At 50.3% G+C, this 22,061-nt stretch overlaps 1 protein-coding gene and 1 long non-coding RNA gene across 15 annotated transcripts in view; one reads left to right on the top strand and one right to left on the bottom strand.

Moving 5' to 3' along the window:
* Positions 1–22,061, top strand: part of LOC109439324 (uncharacterized) — a 106,637-nt gene that overhangs the window by 61,343 nt on the left and 23,233 nt on the right. The gene's annotated exons all lie outside the window — the stretch shown is intronic.
* On the bottom strand, positions 376–18,374 carry SRRM2 (serine/arginine repetitive matrix 2). 14 transcript variants are annotated; one of them, XM_074322588.1, is made up of 15 exons: positions 18,154–18,372; positions 14,613–14,888; positions 13,620–13,727; positions 13,264–13,428; positions 13,010–13,087; positions 12,488–12,550; positions 12,364–12,396; positions 12,109–12,159; positions 11,892–11,984; positions 11,045–11,243; positions 3,476–10,077; positions 2,444–2,731; positions 1,276–1,894; positions 1,026–1,136; positions 376–938 (listed from the first exon to the last, which is right to left on the bottom strand). In XM_074322588.1, the coding sequence occupies exons 2-13, from the start codon at positions 14,852–14,854 to the stop codon at positions 1,870–1,872; spliced, it is 7,947 nt and encodes a 2,648-aa protein (XP_074178689.1). In that variant the 5' UTR covers positions 14,855–14,888; positions 18,154–18,372; the 3' UTR covers positions 376–938; positions 1,026–1,136; positions 1,276–1,869. The 14 variants fall into 14 exon arrangements, with proteins under 14 accessions (XP_074178689.1, XP_019575153.2, XP_074178686.1 ...); XM_019719594.2 differs by having other exon boundaries at positions 1,026–1,133; XM_074322585.1 differs by having other exon boundaries at positions 1,276–1,389; positions 18,133–18,371.

The raw sequence follows: 22,061 nt of genomic DNA, 5'->3' as shown, positions 1-22,061 counted from the left end.
GGGGCCCACTCCCCGCAAGGCTCCTCAGCCTCTTGCTTGCCAGGCTGGCCTGCTGGATCACACAGGCTGTCCGGGCCCAGCAGTTTACTCCCATGCCAGCCTGCCCGTCACAGGCCATGGGGAGAGGACTGAAGGGAACTCGAGCTCCAGGCTAGCCTGCTCACCCTGCAGACAGAGGTTCCTTCAGTGCCCCACTGCCCCACTGGCTGCCAGGCAGGGACCTCTTGTCCTGCTCAAAGGCCAGGAGCCAGTGTCCGCCAGAGCCAGTGTGGGCTCTAGAGCGGGCTCTAAGGGGGGCCCACCGCTCCGGTGGCTGCAGTCAGTAGAAGGGCAGCTCCCCTCTCTACCCCTAATAAACAGTCTATATAGACCCAATTCCTGCATTTCTCATTTTTATTTGACAGAAAAAGTTGCTCTTACTGTACAGATTTTAAAAAACCAAAATGCCTTTAAGAAAGGTGAAGAATAGTTGGGGGGAGGGGAGCACAATCTTACTGGGGGACAGTAAAGGCCAACGATTTTTTACTCTTGACCCTTCTTTCCAGGAACACCTCACACAAGTTCCCAAGTCCCAAACCATCATTCCCCCAGAACTTGGGTAAAGGGCGGGGATAGTGCCTCCCAGGCCTTTTCTGACTCAAAACTGGGGAGTCCTGAACTGTCTCCTCTCCACTAGCAACTCCCATTCTCATTCCCACCCACCCCAAACCCCCCCAAAAAACGTGAACCAGGAAAAACTCACAGAGATTAACATTTCACAGGAACAAAGAAAAAAACGGGGGAGGGAAATAAGGGAGCCCTCCCCCCAAGAGGCTGCCAGGGTTGGGGGGGGGCAGACAGGCACCCCTCCTGCAGCCTTGTTGGGGACAAAGGGATCACTCCATGTGGCTCCAGAACTTGGGGTACGGTGTGATTCCCCACTAAACATTCATGGAGACCTGCAAGAGAAGACTGGCATCAATGCAAAGGTCCCAGCCCACCCGAGCTCTCAGGAGGGGCCCAGTCCTGGAGGACGCAGGACGCACCTGGACGAGCGGTGCCGCGCAGGGCAGGGGCTAGGTGTCTCTCTCCTGCGCTTGTGGCCCGGGGAGTGGCTGTCCCCACGCTGGCCTCTCCGGGAACCCCGCTCACTGCTGCTGCAACACAGGATACATGTTAAACCATATATATACACACCAACCCATCACACTGCTGAATCTCAAAACTTTTTGCAGATGATGGTAGCCAGACCAGGCTGGCTACGGGCAGGAGGCAAGAACACACCCGTGGCCCTACCTCTGCTGGTCCCGTGGTGCGGGCTGGGGCGAGGGGCGGCGGCGCTCAACAGGCGAGTAGCTGAGGGAGCGGGAGTCTCGGAGGGAGTCTATTGGTTTCCGGGGGCTGCGGGACCTAGGGAGCAGAGTAGGTCTCCATAGTGCCACACATTTCCAAATCCACCTGCCAGCACTCAGGACCACCCTCCCCAGGTCTTGACCACCAAACCTCACCACACGGGGCCAGCCTCAGACCCACCTTTGTCTGCTCACTCACCCATCCGCCCGCACACCATCCACCGAGTGCCCCAGTGGGTTGGGCATGGGGGCAGCGGGGGACACAAAGATAAAAGACAGTCCCTGCCCTTGGAGGGGCTCAGTCTGGTGATGAAGGCCAAGGGAGGATTGCTCAGCCCCGTGTGTGGGAATCAGCCCCGCAGGGACCAAAGTAGATGGGTCTGGGGACCCAGGGGAGGGAGACGAAGGGAAGGGAAGGGGCAGGGTAGTCTTCTTGAAGGTGCTGTTTGAGCGGAGTCTTGCAGAACGAGGAGTTCACCAGACGGACAAGGGAATTCCAGGCAGAAGGAACAGCATGTCCAAAGGCATGGGGTTCTCCTTAGACTGCAAGGCGCTGGGTATGGCTGGAGCAGAGGGCATGTGTGGGGGCGGGCAGGAGAGGAGAACACAGGGCAGGCAAGGCCAGTTGGTGAAGAGCCTCACACGCCATTCCCGCAGAGATGGGGCTTTATCCTGCAGGCCACAGGGCGTCCCGGAAGGATTTGTGGAGTGGAGGGAAGTAACCAGATGTGCGTTTTAGAAAGATCCTTCTGGCTACGTGTGGAAGAGAATGGCGTGGAGGCAGGGAGACAGGGAAGAGGCTGTGGACAGAGTCGGGAGATGACGACGGTGGCCAGACCAGAGCACTGGCAGTAGCAATAGGGAGACTTTAAAGCTAGACTCCCTAGAACCTGGGACCAGGCTGCATGTCAGGCCGGGAGAGGAAGGAACCTAGGACTCCCCAAGTTGGGCTGGGGCACCCACTTGGATGGTGCAGCCCTTTTGTCAAAACAGGGCACAACAGTGTAGGTGGGGAGAGCCAGACACCACAAGTCCGTGTGAGACACCCAGCAGGCATCTCACCCCCCAGGGTCACACCCCACCCGTTCCATCTCAAGCAAGGCAGCACTCACCTCCGCTCGCCAGGGCTCGGCTTCTTGGGGCTTGCAGGTTTGGGCAAGGCCTGAGGGTCAGGCTTAGCAGGGGAGGGGGAGGAGGAAGTAGAAGAGGAAGAGGAGGAAGAGGAGGAGGAAGAGGAGGAAGATGAAGAAGAGGAAGAGGAGGAGGAGGAGGAGGAAGAAGAAGAGGAGGAGGAGCTGGAGCTGGAGCTGCTAGAGCGCCTCTTCCGCTTGGCTGGAGTTGGTTCCTGAGGACGTCCCTCTCGAACAGCCTCCTTTGGGGCTGGGGCCGGGCTGGGGACCCTGTGGGAGGAGGGGAGTGTCACAAGGAGACAAGCTGCCCCAGCCCCAACCCTACCTTCCTTGGCCTGGAGGAAGGGCAGTGGGGGAGGGGTTCCTGAGCAAGGCCCTGGGAGCTCTCCCAGCGGAGAGCCCAAGAGCCAGTGAAGCGAATTCTCTGGAGAGCAGTGGCCCCGAGCTGACCCAACCTCTGCTAACACAAGCAACAGGTTGGGGCCCGCAGCACCAGGGATCAAGGTTAAACCTCAAGAAATGTCCCTGATGGAGGAATATGGCCCCTGGGCTCAGGTGTGGAAGCGAAGCTGGGTGGTCTCCTTCCTTGGAGAGCCAGCTTGGGGAGGCCCCTGTTTGCAGGCTGGCTGGGGAAGGGGCCGTCCTGCCTGGAGGCAGGGAGAGGGATGGGATGACCTCTGAAGATCCTTCCAGCCCAGGGAGTTCCTCTTGAGGTCTAACTGCCATCCCTCCTGCTGTAAAATTAAGTCCATTTCCTCTAGTTCTGTCCTCTGTAGAGACGGAAAACTTATCATTATCCTCTAGAGAAGTAACCTTTGGAGACTTTTCTGTCCCAGTCCTCCCTCCGCCCCCGTCACCCCCACCCCAGCATTCTCTTCTACCCCCAGCTTCACGGTCAAGGTCCCCATACCTCCTCAATGAGCCAAGAACCTCCGGACAGGCTTTCCCGGCCCCACCCCCCATCCAGCCCCCAAACCTTCCCTGTGGAAAAATTCTAAAAGTCAAGCCTCTCACCTCTTCACTGCTACCTCAGGTTGAATGGGAAGGCTAGAGCCCTCCGAGTCACTAGAACTGGAGCCAGAGGAGGACGACGACGACGATGACGATGACGACGACGAAGAGGAGGAGCTAGAGGATGACGATGAGGAGGAGCTCCGCCGCTCCTTTGCCAACTGCAGCGTGGCCAACGCAGAAGGCTGCTGGGCCCCCGTAGAGGAAGGTGGTTCCCCACCCTCAGGGTGTGACACCCCAGGGCCAGGGCCAGACAGCATGCCATTGTGGTCACCAGCAGAGGATGTGGCCTTTGCCACCGTCCCAGAGGAAAGGGCCTGAGACCCTGCTACAGGGGTGGTGGTCTGGGCAAGCAAAGATCGTGATTGGTCAGAAAAAGCAGATGGCAGAGGGGACCTAGGCCGATCCTGAGTTGGAGGGAGAACAGACTGTGAGGGAGCCTGGACCATTCTAGAGGCAGGAGAGGGAGCCCGCTCAGAGGTCATTCTCGACTGGCTCGGGGCAGCTGGTGGGGTTCTGGAGCCTGGGCCTCCTGGCGGGGTTCTAGACCTGGCTCGGTCAAGGAGTGGTGGTGAGGTTCTGCCACTAACACGCTCATAGGCAGAGAGGGGCACCCTAGGGCTGGTGAGGTTTGCACCAGACAAGGCTGGAGCCATTCTAGCACTGGTGAGGCTTGCAGGAGCCAAGACTGGAGGGGTTCTTGAGCTGGCAATATTCACAGCAGCTGTGGCATGTGCAGATCTAGGACCCACCAGGTTTGCAGGGGTTGGAGCCTGGGGTGTTCTGGAGCTGGAGGGATAGTTTGCAGCGTTCGGGGGGGTGCCAGAGCCTGTGAGACTCAAAGCTGCCAAAGCCGCTGGGGTTCTGGCTCCTGCGAGGTTCACAGCTGGGGCTGTAGGGGTGCGAGGGTCAGCAAGATTCACAGCAGAAGGTGTCACCGCTGTTCTGGGGCTGGCCAAGTTCATTGCTGCTGCAGCTGGTGTTCTCGAGTCTGCCAGGTTCACTGCTGTTGGTATGGCAGGTGTCCTGGCACTGGCCAGATTCATGGCTGCTGCAGAGGCTGCAGGAATTCTGCTGGCAAGGCTGGCAGCTGGGGCCGTTCGGAGACTCATAAGAGGCACTGGAGCTGGAACTTGGGACATTCTTGCAGCAAGGCCAGCAGCAGACATGGATGGAGGAGGCCGAGCGGTGCCAAGACTGATGGCTGTCAGGGCAAGTGCAATTCTAGACTGAGCATGATTTTCTGGCACAGATGTTCTAGGGTGATCAGGAATTCGGGGACCTGGACCATCCATCATGGAGCCACCAGCTTGCTGCAGGACAGACATGGGTGTTCTAGAGCTGCCGAGGGGTTCAAGCATTCCAGGTGATCTACAGCGGTCGAGAGGAGTTGGTGACATGCTAGGGCGACTGAAGCAGCTCATTCTGGAGCTATTGAGTGCCACTGGAGGTGTCCGAGAACCAGAATGATTCCTTGTTGCCGGAGGACTAGCAGAACGTGAATGATCAGAACTACTTCCAGATACAGAGCGCCTGCGGATGGCTGGAGGCGATCTTGTTAAGGACCGTTTGCCCCGGGTGGTCCGTGGAGTACGGGATCTAGACCTGCGGCGGATAGCAAGTGGTGAGCGACTTCGAGAACGTTTGCGTGGCAACAGTGGGGTTCGAGACCTAGAGCGGCGCCGAATAACTAGAGGTGTTCGGGACCTAGACCGGCGGCGTGTCACTGGAGAGGTTCTAGAGCGGGACCTCCTTCGAGTTACTGGAGATGTGCGAGACCGAGATCGCCTACGGGTGACTGGGGATGTTCTGGATCTCGATCTTCTGCGATTGATAGGCGAGGTTCTGCTTCGAGATCGCCGCCTCGTTACTGGTGGAGTCCTAGATCTGGACCTTCTGCGAGTCACTGGTGGAGTTCTAGAACGGGAGCGGCGGCGAGCTGGTGTTCTGGACCTTGAACGACGACGGGTCACTGGTGGTGTTCTGGACCTGGATCGCCTTCGACTCACTGGGGATGCTCTCGAGCGAGATCTTCGTCTAGTCACTGATGTCCTAGACCTTGATCGTCTCCGACTGACTGGTGAAGTTCGAGACCTGGACCTACGTCGGCTGACCAGGGGTGTTCTGGACCTGGAGCGTTTCCATGGAGCTGGTGATGTGCGTGAGCGGGAACGCTTCCGACTGGTTGGTGGTGTCCGAGAGCGGCCTCTTCGACGTCGAGAGGAGGTCCGGGAACTCTCCTGCCGGGCAGGAGACCTTGAGTGGTAACCCGAGCCTCCCCTCCGCCTACGAGTAACCCGAGACCGTGACCGGCTCCGCTGTCTTCTCCTAGAAGTCGACTGGGAAGATCCAGACCTATCCCGACGTCGGGTTGTTCTGGTTTTCTCCCTCCTTGAGCGAGAACGGGACCTCTGGAGTCCACGAGGCTTTGGTGAAGGAGAACGGCCTCTCCTTGAAGTTGTCTTAGTGCGTGGGGATGAAGCTGAACGCCGCCGGCGTGAGGATCTTGACTTTTCTGCTGGCTCTGGGGAAGACACTGAGGGACTTCTTCGGCGTCTTGGGGGAGTTCTAGAGCGGGTCTCTGGTGAAGATGATGCAGAGCGACTTCTACGGGAGAGTCTGGCCTTCCTAGTCAGTTCAGGAGATGATCGAGAGCTGCGACGGCGAGGTGGGGTGCGAGACTTGGTCTTGGGCTCCGGTGATGACCTGGAGCTTCTTCTAGCCATTCTGGATTTGGGTGGGTGTTCTGGAGAGGACTCAGAACTGCTGCTTCCTTCAGGAGAAGGGCCTCTACCTTTGCTTGATGAACCTGACCTGCTTCGTCTGGGAAGGGCCCGAGGGACAGGAGCCTTGGGTTCAGGAGAGGAATCAGAACCACTCTGTGCCCTGGGTGCTGCTCTTGGCTTATCTTTGACTTCAGGAGATGAGCCAGACCTACTACGCCGAGGGGAAGGTCGGGATTTGCTGTCGACCTCTGGAGATGACCCAGAATGACTCCTTTGTCTAAGTGGCATTCGTGTCTTAGCTTTAGAATCTGGAGAAGAGTCTGATTCACTCCCTTCCTGAGGGGATGCACTGGGTTTCCCATCAAGTTCTTGAGAAGATCCAGACCGACTTCTCTGCCCAAGAGGAGTCCTAGCCACAGTCTTCTGTTCAACTGATGATTCTGAGCCACTTCTTTCTCTTTGGGGAGTAAGACACTTGTTGAGCTCTGGGGATGATGGAGAACGACTCCTTGGCCTTGGAGTCTGTGGCAAAGCTTTTGGTTCTGGAGAAGAATCACACTCACTTCTCCCCCTTGATGGTGTTCTGGGTATATCTTTCATTCCAGGAGATGACCCAGATAAGCTGTGCCTTGAGGGCGTCCCAGACCCATCTCTAAGTCCTGGGGAAGACCCAGACCTGCTTCTCCTTGAAGGGGTTCTGGGTAAACCATCTTTCAGTTCAGGAGAAGATGCAGAACTACTTTCCCTTGAGGGTGTTCTGGGTATAGTATCATGTACTGGTGAAGAAACACTCTGATTTGAAGACATTCCTGTTTTTTCCACAGCATCTGGGGATAACTCAGAACTGCTACGTCTGGAGGACCTAGTCGATTGTTCTTTCATGTCTAGAGATGGATCTGTCTCTAACTGATTAGGAAAAGGTACATTCAAATCTTTAACCTCAGGAGAAAATCCAGTATTCACTTCTGCAAAAGGACCTGAGTTTCTAAATTCTAAAGGTGATTCATAGCTCTTCTCCCTCGGAGGGGAGTTTAACAGTTCTTTACGTTCTGGAGAAAAATGTGGCCCACTCCAAGTTGAGGCCATTGCAGGGACTTCTGCTTCCAAAGAAGCCTGTGATTGGCTTTGGCCAAGAGTCAAAGACACAGCAGGCTTTTCTTGTATTTCAAGAGATGATTCAAAGTTACTTCCAGCCATTTCCTTAAGTTCTGGAGACACATGGGATAGGACCTGGTTTGAGGATTCTTCAGATTTCTCAACCCCCTCCATTAATTCCTCGTCTTGGCTTGGTTTAGCTAATGCACTACTTTGGTCTTTTGTATCTGGAGATGACCCAACACATATTTCCTTTGTTGGGGTTCCAGGTGTGGTTTTGAGTACTGGTGAAGACTCAGGTCTATCCTGCACTGAAGGAGGACTCAATTTGTCTCTTAGTCTACACGAGACAGTAACATCCTCCTGAAAGAGTGAGTCTGTTTTCTCTTTTGATTCAGGAAAAGACTCCAATCTGCTCTGCCCCAGAAGAGATTTACAGTCCATTGCAGGATATGGGGAAGAGTCAGAATGGGATCTGTTCTGCTCAGGAGACAGTCCAGATTTCAGCCTAGGACTTATTGACAATTTGCTTCTGTCTTGTGTTGTTGGAGATCTAGGCGCCAGCTCAGTGATTGGAGATGAGGACCTGGACTGGCCACCCTTAGGAGGTGTCTGAGATTTGCTCTGCAAAGATGGAGATTCGTAACGGGTCTGTCTTGTTTCTGGACTTGAAGTATCACATCTAGGGTCTGGTGAAATTTGAGATTGTCCTTCCTGTTGCAGAGATGAGGTGCCAAAATAGCTCTCTCCTGGTGGTGTGCTAGACTTTACTCTTGGGCAGAGGGAGAAGAATCCAGAGCAACTTTGTGCTGGTGAGTCTTTAGACTTCTCTTGAGAACATGGTGACTTTGATCCAGAAAGATTGTGCCCTGATGGAGTCTGGGACTGTACTTTGGGGCACGGTGAAGTAGACCCTGAGTAACATTGTCTTGGTGGTGTTCCAGGTTTCACTTTGGTATCTGGTGAGGAGGACCTAGAATGGCTCTGTCTCTGCAACAATCTAGATTCCACATTGGAGCAAGGAGACTCTGATCTGCTTTGTCTTGGTGGTATTTTAGATGTCACCCTATTAGGACTTGGAGAAGAAGAGCCAGAATGGCTCTGGACTGGTGATGTTATTGCCTTCACTTTGGGTTGTGGAGATGATGACCCAGATCGGCTCCGTCTTGGAGGTGTGCTAGATTTTACTGTAGGAGGAGACGACCCAGAGCAGCTATGTCTCAAAGGGGTCTTAGACTTCACCTCAGGGTCAGGTGACATTTCAGAACAGCTTTCTTTTTGTGGTGCTGCAGAATGTTCATTTGCCTGAGGACTTGTTACAGACCCTTGCCTTGGTGGTGTTCCCGATTTCACTTTAGGTTGAGGAGATGAACTAGAATGACTTTGTCTTGGTGGTGTTTTAGATTTAGCTTTAGGTTGGGATGATCCAGAGCGACTACGCCTTAGTGGTGTCCGAGACTTTTGTTTAGGACACGGAGAGGACCCAGAAAGGCTTCGCCTCAAAGACAAGCGAGATTTTGCCTTGGACCGTGGCGAAGAGAGAGACCTGCTTCGCCTTGAAACACGAGATTTTTTCATTTCTGGGCTTGAGTTGGACCTGCTCCTTCTCTGTGATGCTCTGGATTTGTTCTTCCGCTCTGATGATGAGCCAGACCTGCCTCTTCTTTGTGGTGTTCTAGAGTGAGATCTTCCCCGCCTGGCTAGACTTCTACTACGGGACCTTCCCCGTCTAGCTAGACTTCTACTACGGGACCTTCCTCGTCTTGCTGGTGTCCTAGATCGAGATCTCCCTCTCCTGGCTGGCGTTCTAGAACGCGATCGACCACTTCGTCTAGCCGGTGTTCGAGAGCGCGACCGACCACGCCTGGCTGGTGTTCTAGAGAGTGACCTGCCACCTCGCCTGGCTAGCGATCTACTACGAGACCGCCGTCGTATTGGTGAACGGGTCCTGGATCTGCGTCTAGCAGGTGTTCTAGACCGAGACCTGCCCCTCCGGACTGGTGTTCTAGACCGAGATCTACGCCTATTGGGTGTTCTGGATCGCGATCTCCGCCTGGTGGGTGTTCTAGAGCGAGACCTGCCCCGCCGGGCTGGTGTTCTAGAACGAGATCTGCCCCTAGTTGCTGGGGATCTAGAGTGCGACCTGCCTCGCCTTGCTGATCTAGACCTGCCTCTTCTCTGGGTATTTCTGCTCCTGGACCAGCCTGGTCGCTGTGGAGACCTAGAGCGGCCACGTCGCTGGGGGCTTCTAGATCGTCCCCAACGCTGTACAGACCGAGACCTACGCCACTGAGGGGACCGGGACCGAGAATGCCCTCTCTTAGTAGGGGTTCGAGACCGTGATCGCCCCCTCTTGGTGGTAGGGCTACGGGACCTCCCCACCCTACGAGGAGTATGAGAACGTGACTTATCCCGCTTTGCTCGGCCATGTGAGCGACTCTTAGATGCAGGAGAAGAAGAAATCTCTCGGCGGGACCCAGGAGCTGGTGTGGGTTTAGGACTTTCAGGAGAGGAGCTGGCATGCCGAGAAACTTTGGTCGGTTGAGGGGATGGTGGGCAGCTCTCCGAAGATGATGATTGGGGAGGTTTCTCAGGAGACTTAGGTGGTAAACGGCCCCGGGTTGGGGAAGCCTCAGATGGGGGATTCACTGGCTCCTGACTTAAGGGGGTTGTTGCAAGGGGTTGTGGGGAGCTGCCATGTTGCTCGGCAAGGAGCGGAGTGGGAGCAGGTGGTTCTGGGCCTGTGCTCTTTTCCGGAGAGGGACTAGGTCGAACTGCAGATTTCTAAGAGTGGAAAAGAAAGTAGGGATAGGAATATATAGTCACCAAAACTTCTTATCACCCATAAGATCCCAACACCATCTCCAATGAAATTTTCTTCTACACACCCCATTACACCAACTGGTCGTTTTCCTGATGATAGGTAGCCACATTCATTCAATAACAAAAGATCACATAACATAAAAAACATTTGGGGGAAAACATGAAAATATGGACAGTCTGTAACCTCAAATCTTATAATCTAGAGAAAAGAATGCAAATACCCATTTTACAACAAATAACGATTGCAAAACGCTACAAGAACAGGAAAGAGGATATTTCTAAACGGGAAGCTAAAGCAGTTCCCCAATGTAGGTCGCATCTGACATTATCCTTGAAAAATAACTATATTCAAGTAAAGGAACAAAGGGAAAGGGAGAACATGATTTGTGTGAGTAAAAAAGACGATGGAGCACAGGGAAAGATAAAGGACATGAAAAAACGGACAAGAAAGCAAAAAATTTAGCAAAGAACATTTAAAATACACTGTAATAGTTGAAACATGAAAGTGTTAGGGCTTAAATTAGAATATCAAGTATAAAAGAACAGGTGCTGAAAGGACCATTCCAGAGTAGTGTTTTCAGACTGCAGGCAGCTACCCAGTGGGTTGAAACGTTTTAGCCATGACCAACATTTAATGAAATAAAACAACTAGAGGCATCGTTAAGTAGTTAAGACTAAGTAGTTCAAACGAACGTTTGAGTTCTATGTACCTACGTGAACAGGATAATGATGTAAAACCTAAATTCAATGACATTTAAAAACCACAATTCTAAAGGATTTGCAGCTGTAGAAAAAAATTAATAACAAAGAATACAGGAAAAAAACATTCGTTTCTCGTAAGTTCTCACTTCTCTCCTCCACTTCAAACACCTACTCTAAAGCCCATAACCCTGCAACCCAATGAACATCCATTAACTCAAGAACATACCTCCTTCTTGTCTTTATCTTTGTCTTCACAAGGGCTACTAGGCTGCTTTGTAGAGGGCTCCGGGCTGCTGGGATGCCCTGTGTTGGTGGTACTTGGTTCCCTGGAAGGTGCATCTCCGTCCCCTCTACGCCCTGAAGCAGGGGAAGGACTTTGCCCAGTCAAGGCAGTTGTATGAGTTTTTGCTGCAGCACTTCGAGACCTGAGAGAAGTAATTAAGGATGGGCGAGAGGAAGGCAATCAGCTCAGGGGAGAACAGAAAACCCCCTCCCCAGCTCCCAACCACTTTTCCTGACTGGTACAAAACCCTCTTCCAAAAAGCCTTCTTTTTTGCGCAAGACTCAAATCACTCACTGAAACTGAAGTCTAAAATTCACTTTGGTCCTTCTCTTCCCAACACACTCCCAAAAAATGTTCTCCCTTTACCCCTTTATTTACCTCCCACGAACCTCCCCAATCCCTCCACCCAGCCATTCCCTACCCGCTTCATTCACAACTCACCTCTGAGCCCACCTCCTTCAGGAAGCCTTCCCCGATTAAGGAAGCCAGGGTAAGGATTCCTTCCTCCCCCAGACACCACGAACAAACCACAACCCCCCCTATTCTGGCAGTCCATATACATCAGAACAAAACAAAAAATAACAAAATAAACAAAAACAAAAAAAAAAAGAGAAGGGGAAATGTATATGTCTGTCCATCCTGTTGCTTTAGCCTGTCAGCTCCTAGAGGGCAGGGACCGTGTCTTCCGAATGGTCTGTGCAGCGCCTAGCACACCGTGGGCGCTCAATAAATATTAAATTGATTAGCCCACAAGTCCCTCTCCCTCCCTTCCTCGTGGACCACCCCTTACCGACTGCAGGAAGTATCAGAAGAGGAAGCAGAGTCAGCAGAAGTTGACCGGTGGGCCCGGCGGCTCTTGGGGGCTGGTGTCGTACTTCGAGATCTGAAGGAAGACCACCATAACTTAGGGTGCTGTCACACCTGTACTGGATTCTATCCTATCCCTCTAAATGACATTCATCTACTTGCTATACAAATTCCCCACCAATTCACACAAATTCACTCACCGCTTCCGTTTCTTGTCCTTAGATTTACGTTTGCTCTTTGGAGTGGGAGACCTAGAAAATAAAATTAAAAACAATCTTTTTTTTAAAAAGACAAAACAAAAAATGAAATGTAAAGAATTGGAGTGACAAAAAATTAAAGAACTGAGCTATACTCCAAGAGATAACCACCATCCTCCCAGAGAACAAGCAAGGCCATCAAGCAATGGCTCACCATTCATATGCCACCATGTCCCCTCTGCCCCTAAGAGCTCTTACCTATGCTTCCGTTTCTTGGATTCCGATTCTGATCTGTTGGGGAAAAAAATATAAAATATAAACCAATATCTACGCCAGGACTCATCAAATCTTTCCAATCACTCCATGTACTCCCACCTCATACCTGTGCTTCTTCTTCTTAGAACTCTTCTTCCTCTCTCGTCGCGGAGAGCTGCTTTCTGACCTGCTAAAGATGAGTTTAGAAACAAGGTCATTCTGCTTGACCCTTCTCAGGCCCTCCCACTTACAATACACACTCAAAAGGCTTCTAAAGTACCAAACCACTCCAACAGCATCAACATCCCAGACCCAAGTCCAGAATTCATTACTCTCTAAGAACAGGTACCTCCTCCTTAAATCAACAAACCTCAAAATGAGAAAATCCCAGAAATCCAAAAATGCTGCTGGCCAGCTCTTAATTAGCCAAGCTGCAGAATCAACACTTCCCACTAAAGAAGCGCACACATTCCTTCCCCCAGCTGAGACCTGAATGGTTAACTATCTCGTCCCTGACTTTTCTGATAACTCTCTCCTGCTTCCTAGAAGCAAAAATGGGGTGGGGGGGAGACTGAGATTGAGGAGGAGAAAGGGCACGCATGACAGGATTGATCCTCTGGCTACTATAGTAACTTTCCAACTAACTTACCGTCCTCTGTCTTTCTTCTTTTTCTTCTTCTTTTGCTTTGGAGTTGGTGAGCGAGAACTGCTAGACTCCCGGACGAGACTGGAAAAGATGAAAAGAAGCAGGGATGGATACTAAGAAAATTTTCTCAGACGTTTCAACTTCAGAAAAACAAAATCTAAAGAGTTTTCGAAGAAATAGTCCACATTTTTAAAAGAAAAGAAAGCACAGTGCTTAGAATTAAGAGAAGCTAACACTGGTTTCTTGGTCTTATATACCTATAAGGTTTGGGAGGCTCAGGAGCTGGTTGTTTGGCTTCTCGAGCACGACGCTGAGGATCAAAAGAGCTGCCATCCACATAGGAATCACTGATACCAAAGGCAGCACGGAGTCGCTCATTCTTTTTCTCATTCAATTCTGCCAACTGGTGAGTCTCAGTTACCCTAGAAGAAAATACAGCAAAGGTCTGAAGGACATAGAGCAAAGGGCACAGTCCTTTTCACACAATTGTAGGCAGACGCCAAATAGGATTGGGAAAAGGAAGACGAGAATAGCAAGTACAAGTTAAGAAGAGAGGACAACAGAAGCAGCAGCACACAGTCCAAAGGAAATCCAGGGAGAGTGAGACACTCACGCTGGCCGCTGCCCTGGGGTCTCCTCCTTGCCCCCAGGGTTCACATCCTTCTCCAGCAACATGAGTCGAAAGGTCGCCACTTTTTCCTGAATTTGCTGTTCCTCGTACCTGAAGAACAAATCCCTTCAGGGTTAGAGCTTGACTACACACTTGCCCGTCCCAGACTTACAGTTCCCTCATTCCCAACAGGGTGCCTTCCCTCTCCATGCACACATAGAACTTCTCACTCACTGTCACCCAAAGGACCCTTCTCTTAAATCCTTCTGATCTTTTCCTGTCATCTTTCTTCCTTCCACTCACTACACCCTCTAGAACAGTGGATTTTAAACATGCTACACTCAGGAGCCAAAAGAAGAAAGTTAAGCAGGCAGAGTTCCAGGTGCTCCTTCCCAACTTCAACAAGAACAGGTCTTTCATTTCCCAGAATTCCAAAGGTGTATTACATAAAAGGGGCGCCACTGCTTAAGTTTGAAAACCACTGCTCTAAAAGGTTTTCTGCCTGAATGTGCTCCTATTCCAAAATTTCACTTCCTTACTCAACCCATGATCCCCTTATCCAAATATTCTTCCAGTTCCTGTTTTCCTGCCTTTGCTACTTTCCAAGGGCTCAATCCTTAAATCCATTTACCTTCCTCTTCTCTACCAATAACAACACCTGTCAGCTCACCTAGCTCTTCTCTTGCCTGGTCTCTGCTTTCCCACCTTCCCCTTAAAGCACATTTTTGTTTCTCAATGGCCCCTTTCCCCATGTGCCTCCATCTAAATAACTCAGGACTCCCTCACGCTCCCTTCTATGTCCCAGACACACAGTTTCCTCATCACCCACTCTGAACTCTCCCTTAACTCCTTTCAATTTGCTAGTTCCTTTACCTCCACCCCTTCTACAACTCTTCTCCAGGCCTCTTTCAACCAGCCCTAACCTTCTACAACCCACCTAACTCCCCCAGCTCTGCACTCATTCAGTGCTTGGCTCTCCCCCAGCCCTCCCCTCACCCCTGCTCCTCCATCATCTCCTCCAGCTCGAGGCATCGCAGCTCCACACGCCGCTTGCGCTCGTGGTCCAGGATGTCAGGATTAGGCCGCTTCACCAGGGCAGCCTCCAGGCGCCGCAGTTCCTCCTCTCCCTTGTAGTCAGGCCGCTCACCCCGGCGGCCCCGCACCAGGGACAGGTTGCGCTGGACGTAGCCGTTGGTGCCGCTGCCCCGGGGCGTTGGCAGCCCGATCCCGTTGTACATGGCCCCGTGCCCAGGGGGGAGGGCACCACCGCTCCTAAGGGTGAGCGGGGAGACACGGGTCAGGCCCCTGGCCTCAAACTAACAACTTACCACCACCCAAATCGCTACTCGCCTTCATCCCTATGTCAACATGTATCTCCACACTAAATCTCCTTTAGCTGCACAAGTCTCCTGGATTCCTAACAAAACCTTCTTCCATCCTTCCCTCTGCTTTCTTTCTACCAAGTCATAGCTCAGCTCTTAGAGCCTTTTTCTCTCGATGTCCAAGAACCATTCCTACTTGCACGTAGATTTTCTTCTTTTTCCACCCTAAGCAAACAAAGATCATATTTCTCTCAAATTTCTCCACTGTCCCTTTATTCTCCTTTGGCCCCAATATGCACAAGTGTTGTCTCCACCAACTACTCTAATTCCTAACCTCTGGTAACTGACTGAGGCTTCCAAACCAGGCACAACAAGCAGAACAGATCTGTGGCTCCCAAGGGCCTGCAGTGCAAGTCCAAAGACTCTTCCAAGAACTAACCTAAGGATTTCAGACTACCCTGTTACGAACACGAAATGGACTAAACAGCCCCTACATATCTAACAGGCAGACCAGTTCTAAAGATAAACCAGAAATATCCTGTGCAGCCTCACACCCAGACCACAGGCCAGCATGCACACCAGAAACTCATGAATCCTGGATATGTAATTCTTGTATTTTACTTCCCAGGTGAAGGACCATTTCCTCAATTCCAAATATTTATACCTCCTATCAACTATCCTAATGCCTTATTTCTTTAACTTCCTTCCAATGGGATTTCCCACAAGATTGGCAGCTCACCCAAGTCTCCCTAGCACCTGTTAATTATTACCTGTTTTCAACGTAATGCTCTAAATACATCAAACCAGCCTCCTCTGTTCATATGGTTCCCATACCTTCTCTAGGATTCTTTGCCTTAAACTTATAATGAAAACTCCTACTCTTTATACCTCACTTTCACTGATATCAAACTGTCAGCTTTCCCTACCAATCCCCTATATCTCATTTCCTAATTGTTCTCTCCCAGCCCTGCTTTATCCCTTTCATATTGTTATCTTCATGCCTCCCAGTAGGTTCTATCCTCTATCCCCTCAACCTGTCCCAACCCCAACGTGACTCCGAAGAGCCCTCAAGCCCGTTTTTCTGGTTAGATTTCTTGGCTACACGTACTCATATTCCTTTCTCATGCTACATATACTCTATTTCTTTCTCCAACTCATCCTGGCCAACATAATTTCAGAGCATAAATGTATGAGGAAAACCACCCCAGGAAAAAAACCCAGGGAACAAAGTGGGCAAGTTAGTCAAAAGTAGAGGGAAAAGATATTGAATTGGGTAAGAGGAATGCTACATTTTTTAAACCAAAGAAAAAAGAAACATCATGCCAATGTCTGGGAAAATGTTCTAAAGTGCAGAAAAAGGAAAAAAAAAAAGTATAGCAAGATGTTGATGGAAGGGAGCTAGCCCAACCTCCCAACTCTAAGTCTGGGTCCCTGCCCAATCCCAATAGCAGACTCAAAAGAGGAAAAAAAGAAAAAACCCTACTAGGGTAAAGAGAGTGACAGATAAGGCTAAATCTAGAAAAGGCCAAGTGAAAATGCACAATGAAAAACTTCTTTGTAACATGAAATCAGTTTCTGTACCTTCCAAACCTCACTTTCATTTTTTCAAATACCAATCCTCCCTACTCTGTCCTTCTTTGCCTCTCTATACCCCTCCTAATTTCTGCTTCCCTTGCAGAATGCTTCTGACCTGCAATTAATTCTTCAACTTAACCATTCACCCACACTTCCATACCAGCTCACACAATAATCCTCCCACTCCCTAGGGAGGTTAAACCAACAGCTAAGCAAAGGGTATTAAGTCACAATGAATTGGAGAACTTTTAAGGAATGAGCCAAAAAAACGGAAGGGGGAAAAAAAAAAAAACGAAAGGAAAAGAAAAAAACCCATAGACCACAGCATCCAAGGCAGTGCTGGAAACACTAAAAGGACAAACCAAGGGGTAGACACACACACCCCCCCCCCACCAAAAACCAGTTAACTTTATAAAATAGTGAGTCTTAAACTGGGGTCCACAGACTATGGGTATGCAAAAGTTACTCAAACTAAATAGAAAATAAAAGCTACAAAAGAAAACAAAATACATTTTTTTCTACTGGAAAATTATCATGATGCTAAGCGAACAAGGCAGAGGAAGTGAAATCCTGAAATTCAGTATTAAGGTATCCAAGAAGCAAAAGGCACCAAAACGGATAGTGGTGGTGGGTGTGCAGAAAAATGGACCTAGGTAAGCACGGCATTCTCAGCACTGCTGCATTGTATAGCTGAGTGGACACTATGGAACCCAAAAACTTAAAATCTTAGTTCAAGAAAAGGCCTAAGCACACACACTTAAGACGGAAAACAACAAAATAGACTCTTCGAATTTTTGATCCAGAAGACATTTTAGATGAGCGTGAACTGAAACCAAGGCTCAGGAGAGCTGTGTGCCAAATAATGCCTGAAACAGAGTCCAGTGTTTTCTTTCAAAGGAAGGGCTCCAACAGCCTCCTTCCTAGCTTTAACACAACTTTCGGGGAGATAATAAAAAAGTGGGTAAGAAAAAAAAAGCACCTGGTCTGCTCTAGGCTAAATTTTTTAATTAAAGGTTTGGGGCTTTTCTCTTCCTAACACTTCACGGCAAACAGTTAACGAGTCCGAACGGTCTAAATATCAGGGGCATCTAGTTCAAGGCCTTCTCGGCACAGACTGGGCCGCCAAGGCCTATTTTCGGCTTTCAGGGATGGGGGAGGGGGCTGCGCGGCGCCCCGCAGTCTGGGAGGCTCCCAGCCCGACCACAGGCCCCCAGGAGGGATAGGGAAGCCGGACGCCGCAGTGGCGCAAGGGTAAGGATCCGAGAACAAGCCCCCGTCGCTGCCGGCCCCTCCCCGCCAAGAAAAAGCCGGAAGGGGCAGCTGCAGAAAAGCCTCCGCGGCTGCATGCGTGGGGGAGGCTAGAAGCCGAGTCGCGCGCGCTCCCCCCGCTCGCCCAGAACGCGCGCGAGACCGAGTGCAGTCGGCGGCGCGCGCCGTTGCCATGGGGGAGGGGTGAAAGTAAAAGCCCGCGCGCGACAGGAACCGCGAGAAGGGGGAGGGGAGGCAGGCAAGCGAGACCGTCCGCGCGAGCTAGGGGCGGCGAGAGCGCGTGCGCGCGGCGGCCTAGGCCGTTCTCCGCGCGTTTTGGCCTCGCGCCGGTGCCACTGCCCCTCCCCCACCTGGCTTGCGCGCTCCCTCACCCGCCGCCGCCGCCGCTCCGCCGCCGCCCGCCGCCGCTGCCGCCGCCTCCGAGAGAAAGAGATGCTGTCGCTGCCGCTACTCAAGCTCCCGAGTCTCTCGGGGCCTGGAGCCGCCGCCTCAGCCGACACTGACGCCTCCTCGCTTCCTCAGGGGCCGCAGCGGGCACCGACTGCGCCACTCGCACCTCGCCTGGGCCGCGCTGCACGTCAGCACAACTAACTAAGCGCGTCAGCACGCCGCCGCGCGCGTCGCAGAGCCCGCCGGGAATCGTAGTACGCACCGCGGTCTTGTGCGCAGGCGCCGAAACCCCACCGGGAAGTGTAGTTTCTTAAGGCCTGAGGGACGTTCAATTCCCTTCCCGAAGAACTACAAGTCCCGTCGGCCTGTGCGAGAAAGGACGGGGGAGGGGACCAGAGCAGGCAACGTATTCCTGAGGGTTTCCGCTAGGGGGGAGGGGTACAGGGCCTAGCGCCACATCGAGCGACCTCGGCCTCCCGCCTTCGACCCAGAGCATTTTGGGAGTTGTGGTTGTAGCATGGCCCGGAACCCGTATGTAGTTTCGGCTCGGAGCATGGTCGCCATTTTGTCTCCCCATGTTGGGAGGCGATGGCTCCGAGTCCAGGGACCCTGCTCCTTCCGTATGACTTCGGGCTTCCGGGGCGAATCCGCACCCGCGCCGCACTCGGTCTTGTGCACCTGGGAGAAGCCCCCTCAGACACCAGCCAGCGGGCACCCCCACGAGCCCAGAGCCCAGCTTCAGGCCCAGGGCCCGAGGCAAAAGCCCGTCTAGCATGAGGTCTTTTGTGTTTTCAGCTTCCACGGTTGCAGACGGTGCTCAACAGGGTCGTCTGCCCCAGGGAATAATTTTTTGTTACCTCTGGGTAAGGCAGCCAGGCAACAATGCAGTCTTCTACAAAATCTTGGATGTGATACCTATACTTGGCAGGGCAAAAACGTAACATTCTTAAAATTTTCACCCTTTTATAGAACGTCTCCTGTTAATTTTCTTTAAGTTCACTTTTCTTTAGCCTGAAAGCCAGCCAGTGTTAGAGTAGAGCTGAAAAATGCTGGGCTTCTCAGCTGGGCCAAAGTTTCAACCTGACACCACTCACTTGCCCATTCACCTTGGACTACCATTCAGTGGTCCTGGTTATGGGGGGGTGGGGGGTGGCGTGTCTTACAGCCTCAAAAAGAACCAGCACCTGATAACCATTGAGTTGTTCGTTTGAATTTGAGGCATTGTATTCAATATTACTAAGTTTTCTTATTAATCTGCCCATGTAAGGGTAAACTTTCATCAGGTGCTATAACTGGGAGACCCACTATTTTGTGCAGGAGCTATAACTGCAGCTTACAGTACCCACAAGTTGTCCTAAGCCTGCCTCCTTGAACTTGGACACCTTGGGATACAGCTTCCATGAGCCACTGTGTTTCCCCGGAAATAAGACCTAGCTGGACAATCAGCGCTAATGCATCTTTTGGAGCAAAAATTAATATAAGACCTGGTCTTATTTTACTATAAGATTGGGTATAATATAATGCCAGGTCTTTTATTAATTTTTGCTCCAAAAGATGCATTAGCGCTGATTGTCCAGCTAGGCGCCTCTGGAATAACTTACAGCAACGTGGTGTCAACAAAAGCTCACTGCCACCAACCTAATGTTCACTAAAGCCCTAAGTTGACAGTATGGGAAGAAGAGAAACTATTCAAGAGAACAGTTGGCAACCACAGAAAAGCAGCCTCCAGCAGAAACCAGTGCATTCCAGAGACAAATGCAGGCTGCATTTTATGGAGGAAAGTCTCTGCCCTTGTCCCTGATTGGTCCATTTCGATGCAAATGAGGAATCTAAATGTGCACAGTCTGATTGGTCCAAGTAGTACTCTCCTGATTGGTCAGAATTGCATGTGCTGATTGGTTGTTATGGAGCTACTCTGATTGGTCAACAAAGATGCAAAATGCAGTGCAGTTCTCAGCCAGGGGTTGAAAGGCATACCAGGAACTCCTTTATAAGAGTCGGCTGGCAGTGGCACAGTACAGAAGGCTGAAAGTTCAGTTTGCAGCTTTTCCCGGAAATGCAATGAACATGAGAGGCCTCTGTTGGCAATGGCAGCTAGACTCTAGTTATGAATTTGTGCTGTTAACCAGGAGGCGTCCTTCTTGGCAGATATATTCCTTGTTGAGGTCCATAGTAGCAAAGCCTTTGTCTTTCTGTGCCAGAGCTGGTGTTTCTGAGGTTGAGAATATAGAGTGGTGGTTCCTTGAAACCCATCACCTGCAGTGAAATCCTTTCTTGTAACCAAATTCCCAATGATATTCTCTATATTTACTGAATATTTTGTGCTAAATTCGGTATGTGAATCAGTGCATTTAATGCTCCTGACAACCCTTTGGTGTAGGTGTTACTCTCCTTTTCCTATGGGGACAACAATGAATTCCCTTGTATATCCACAGCACTGTTTTCAAAATCAAGAACATCACATTGAAACAATACTATTATCTACAGACCTTACTGAGGTACTGTCAATGTTATAATAATACCCTTATGGCAAAATTCAAAATCATGCAAGCTTTGTATTCAGTTGCCATGTCTTTTTTAGACTCCTTTAATCTGAAACAATTCCTGACTTTTTTTTTTTTGTAATTCACAACATTGCCGTTTTGAAGAGTACAAGCTATTTATTTTGTAGAGTGTTCCTCAATTTCAATTTCATCATGTTTAGATTCAGGTCATACACTTTTGGCAGGAAGACCACAAAAGTGATGCTGTGTTCTTGGTGTAGAATATGAAGAGGTACATACCGGCCAATAGTTCCATTACTGCCAATGCTGACTTTGATCATTTGGTTAAGAAGGGGTCAACCATGTTTCTCTGCTGTAAAATTTCTAGTCTACCCTTCATAGTGTGTTGTTGTTGTTGTTTTTCAAAGTGTCTAGTGGGAAACGTATTTAGAAACCAGGATCTGAATACTAGGTGTACTTATAGTTACTGTGGCATCATTACCTCTTGGAGGATAGAGCTGGGAAATGGATGAGGTGTATATGCATCCATGAGTTTACACTGGTATCTCCAATCTAATGCTACAGGGTTCATTCCATCCTTTCCTCTCTCCATATTTGTAACTCCAACCATGGAGAACTTGGCTTCATTCCCCAACCATGAAGAACTTGGATTCCATTTCCCCAATATACTTACTTATTTGCTCAATCCTAGAATTCCAGAAAGGAACTTCAGAATTGTTCCTTCATGCTCCTGGAAAATACTGCCTACCAACTAGAGTTCAATATTTGCTTAGAATTCTTTTTGTTTTTACTCTGAGGGCATGTTCTCTAAATACTATTTTCAAAAGTTGCTTGAGTTAGTTGGTTTTATTTTTTCTCACCCTTGAGTGTGTTTATGTTATTCATTTGAAATATGCTTGGGATCATTTGTTTCTGTTTGTATTACATTTTAGGATTTTTTTCTCCCATCTTGGAGATTTTATTTTTTCAAATATGTAAAACAGTGGCATGGTACCAAAAGGTAGATCTGTACAAAAAAGTGTATTCAGAGAAACGTCTTCTCCCCTATTCCTCTGTCCTCTCTAGGCAATTCCTGCCGACTGCCTTCTGTTACTCAATCACAGTCCTCTCTGCTTTTGCCTTCCTAGGTTTCGTTTTGCTCAAGTGAGGAGGCAAACATCTATTTTCTTAATCCCCTTCTTTCCTACACAAAGCTAGCACACTGTACTCTTTCCCACTATATCTTTTCCACTTAACATTATTTCCTGGAAATCATCCCACCTCAGTTCACAGGGATGTGTGGATGAACTTTTCATTCAACCGCTCTTTTATATATGAGCATCTAAATTGTTTCCAATATTTAGTAATTGCAAACCATGCTGCAATGAGTAACCAATTGCCTATGT

Source organism: Rhinolophus sinicus, linkage group LG18 (genome assembly GCF_036562045.2).
Source record: "Rhinolophus sinicus isolate RSC01 linkage group LG18, ASM3656204v1, whole genome shotgun sequence".
Lineage (NCBI taxonomy): Eukaryota > Metazoa > Chordata > Mammalia > Chiroptera > Rhinolophidae > Rhinolophus > Rhinolophus sinicus.
Note: the sequence above shows the minus strand (reverse complement) of the source record. Positions and strands in the feature narration are given on the sequence as shown.

Excerpts from the sequence above, each read along its gene's own strand:
- SRRM2 (XM_074322585.1), bottom strand. The coding sequence starts at position 14,854 with ATGTACAACGGGATCGGGCTGCCAACGCCCCGGGGCAGCGGCACCAAC. Across the intron at positions 13,728-14,612 it reads GAGATGATGGAGGAGCAGGG|GTACGAGGAACAGCAAATTC; the intron begins GTGAGGGGAGGG and ends TTTGTTCTTCAG. Across the intron at positions 13,088-13,263 it reads GAGCCTCCCAAACCTTATAG|TCTCGTCCGGGAGTCTAGCA; the intron begins GTATATAAGACC and ends CATCTTTTCCAG.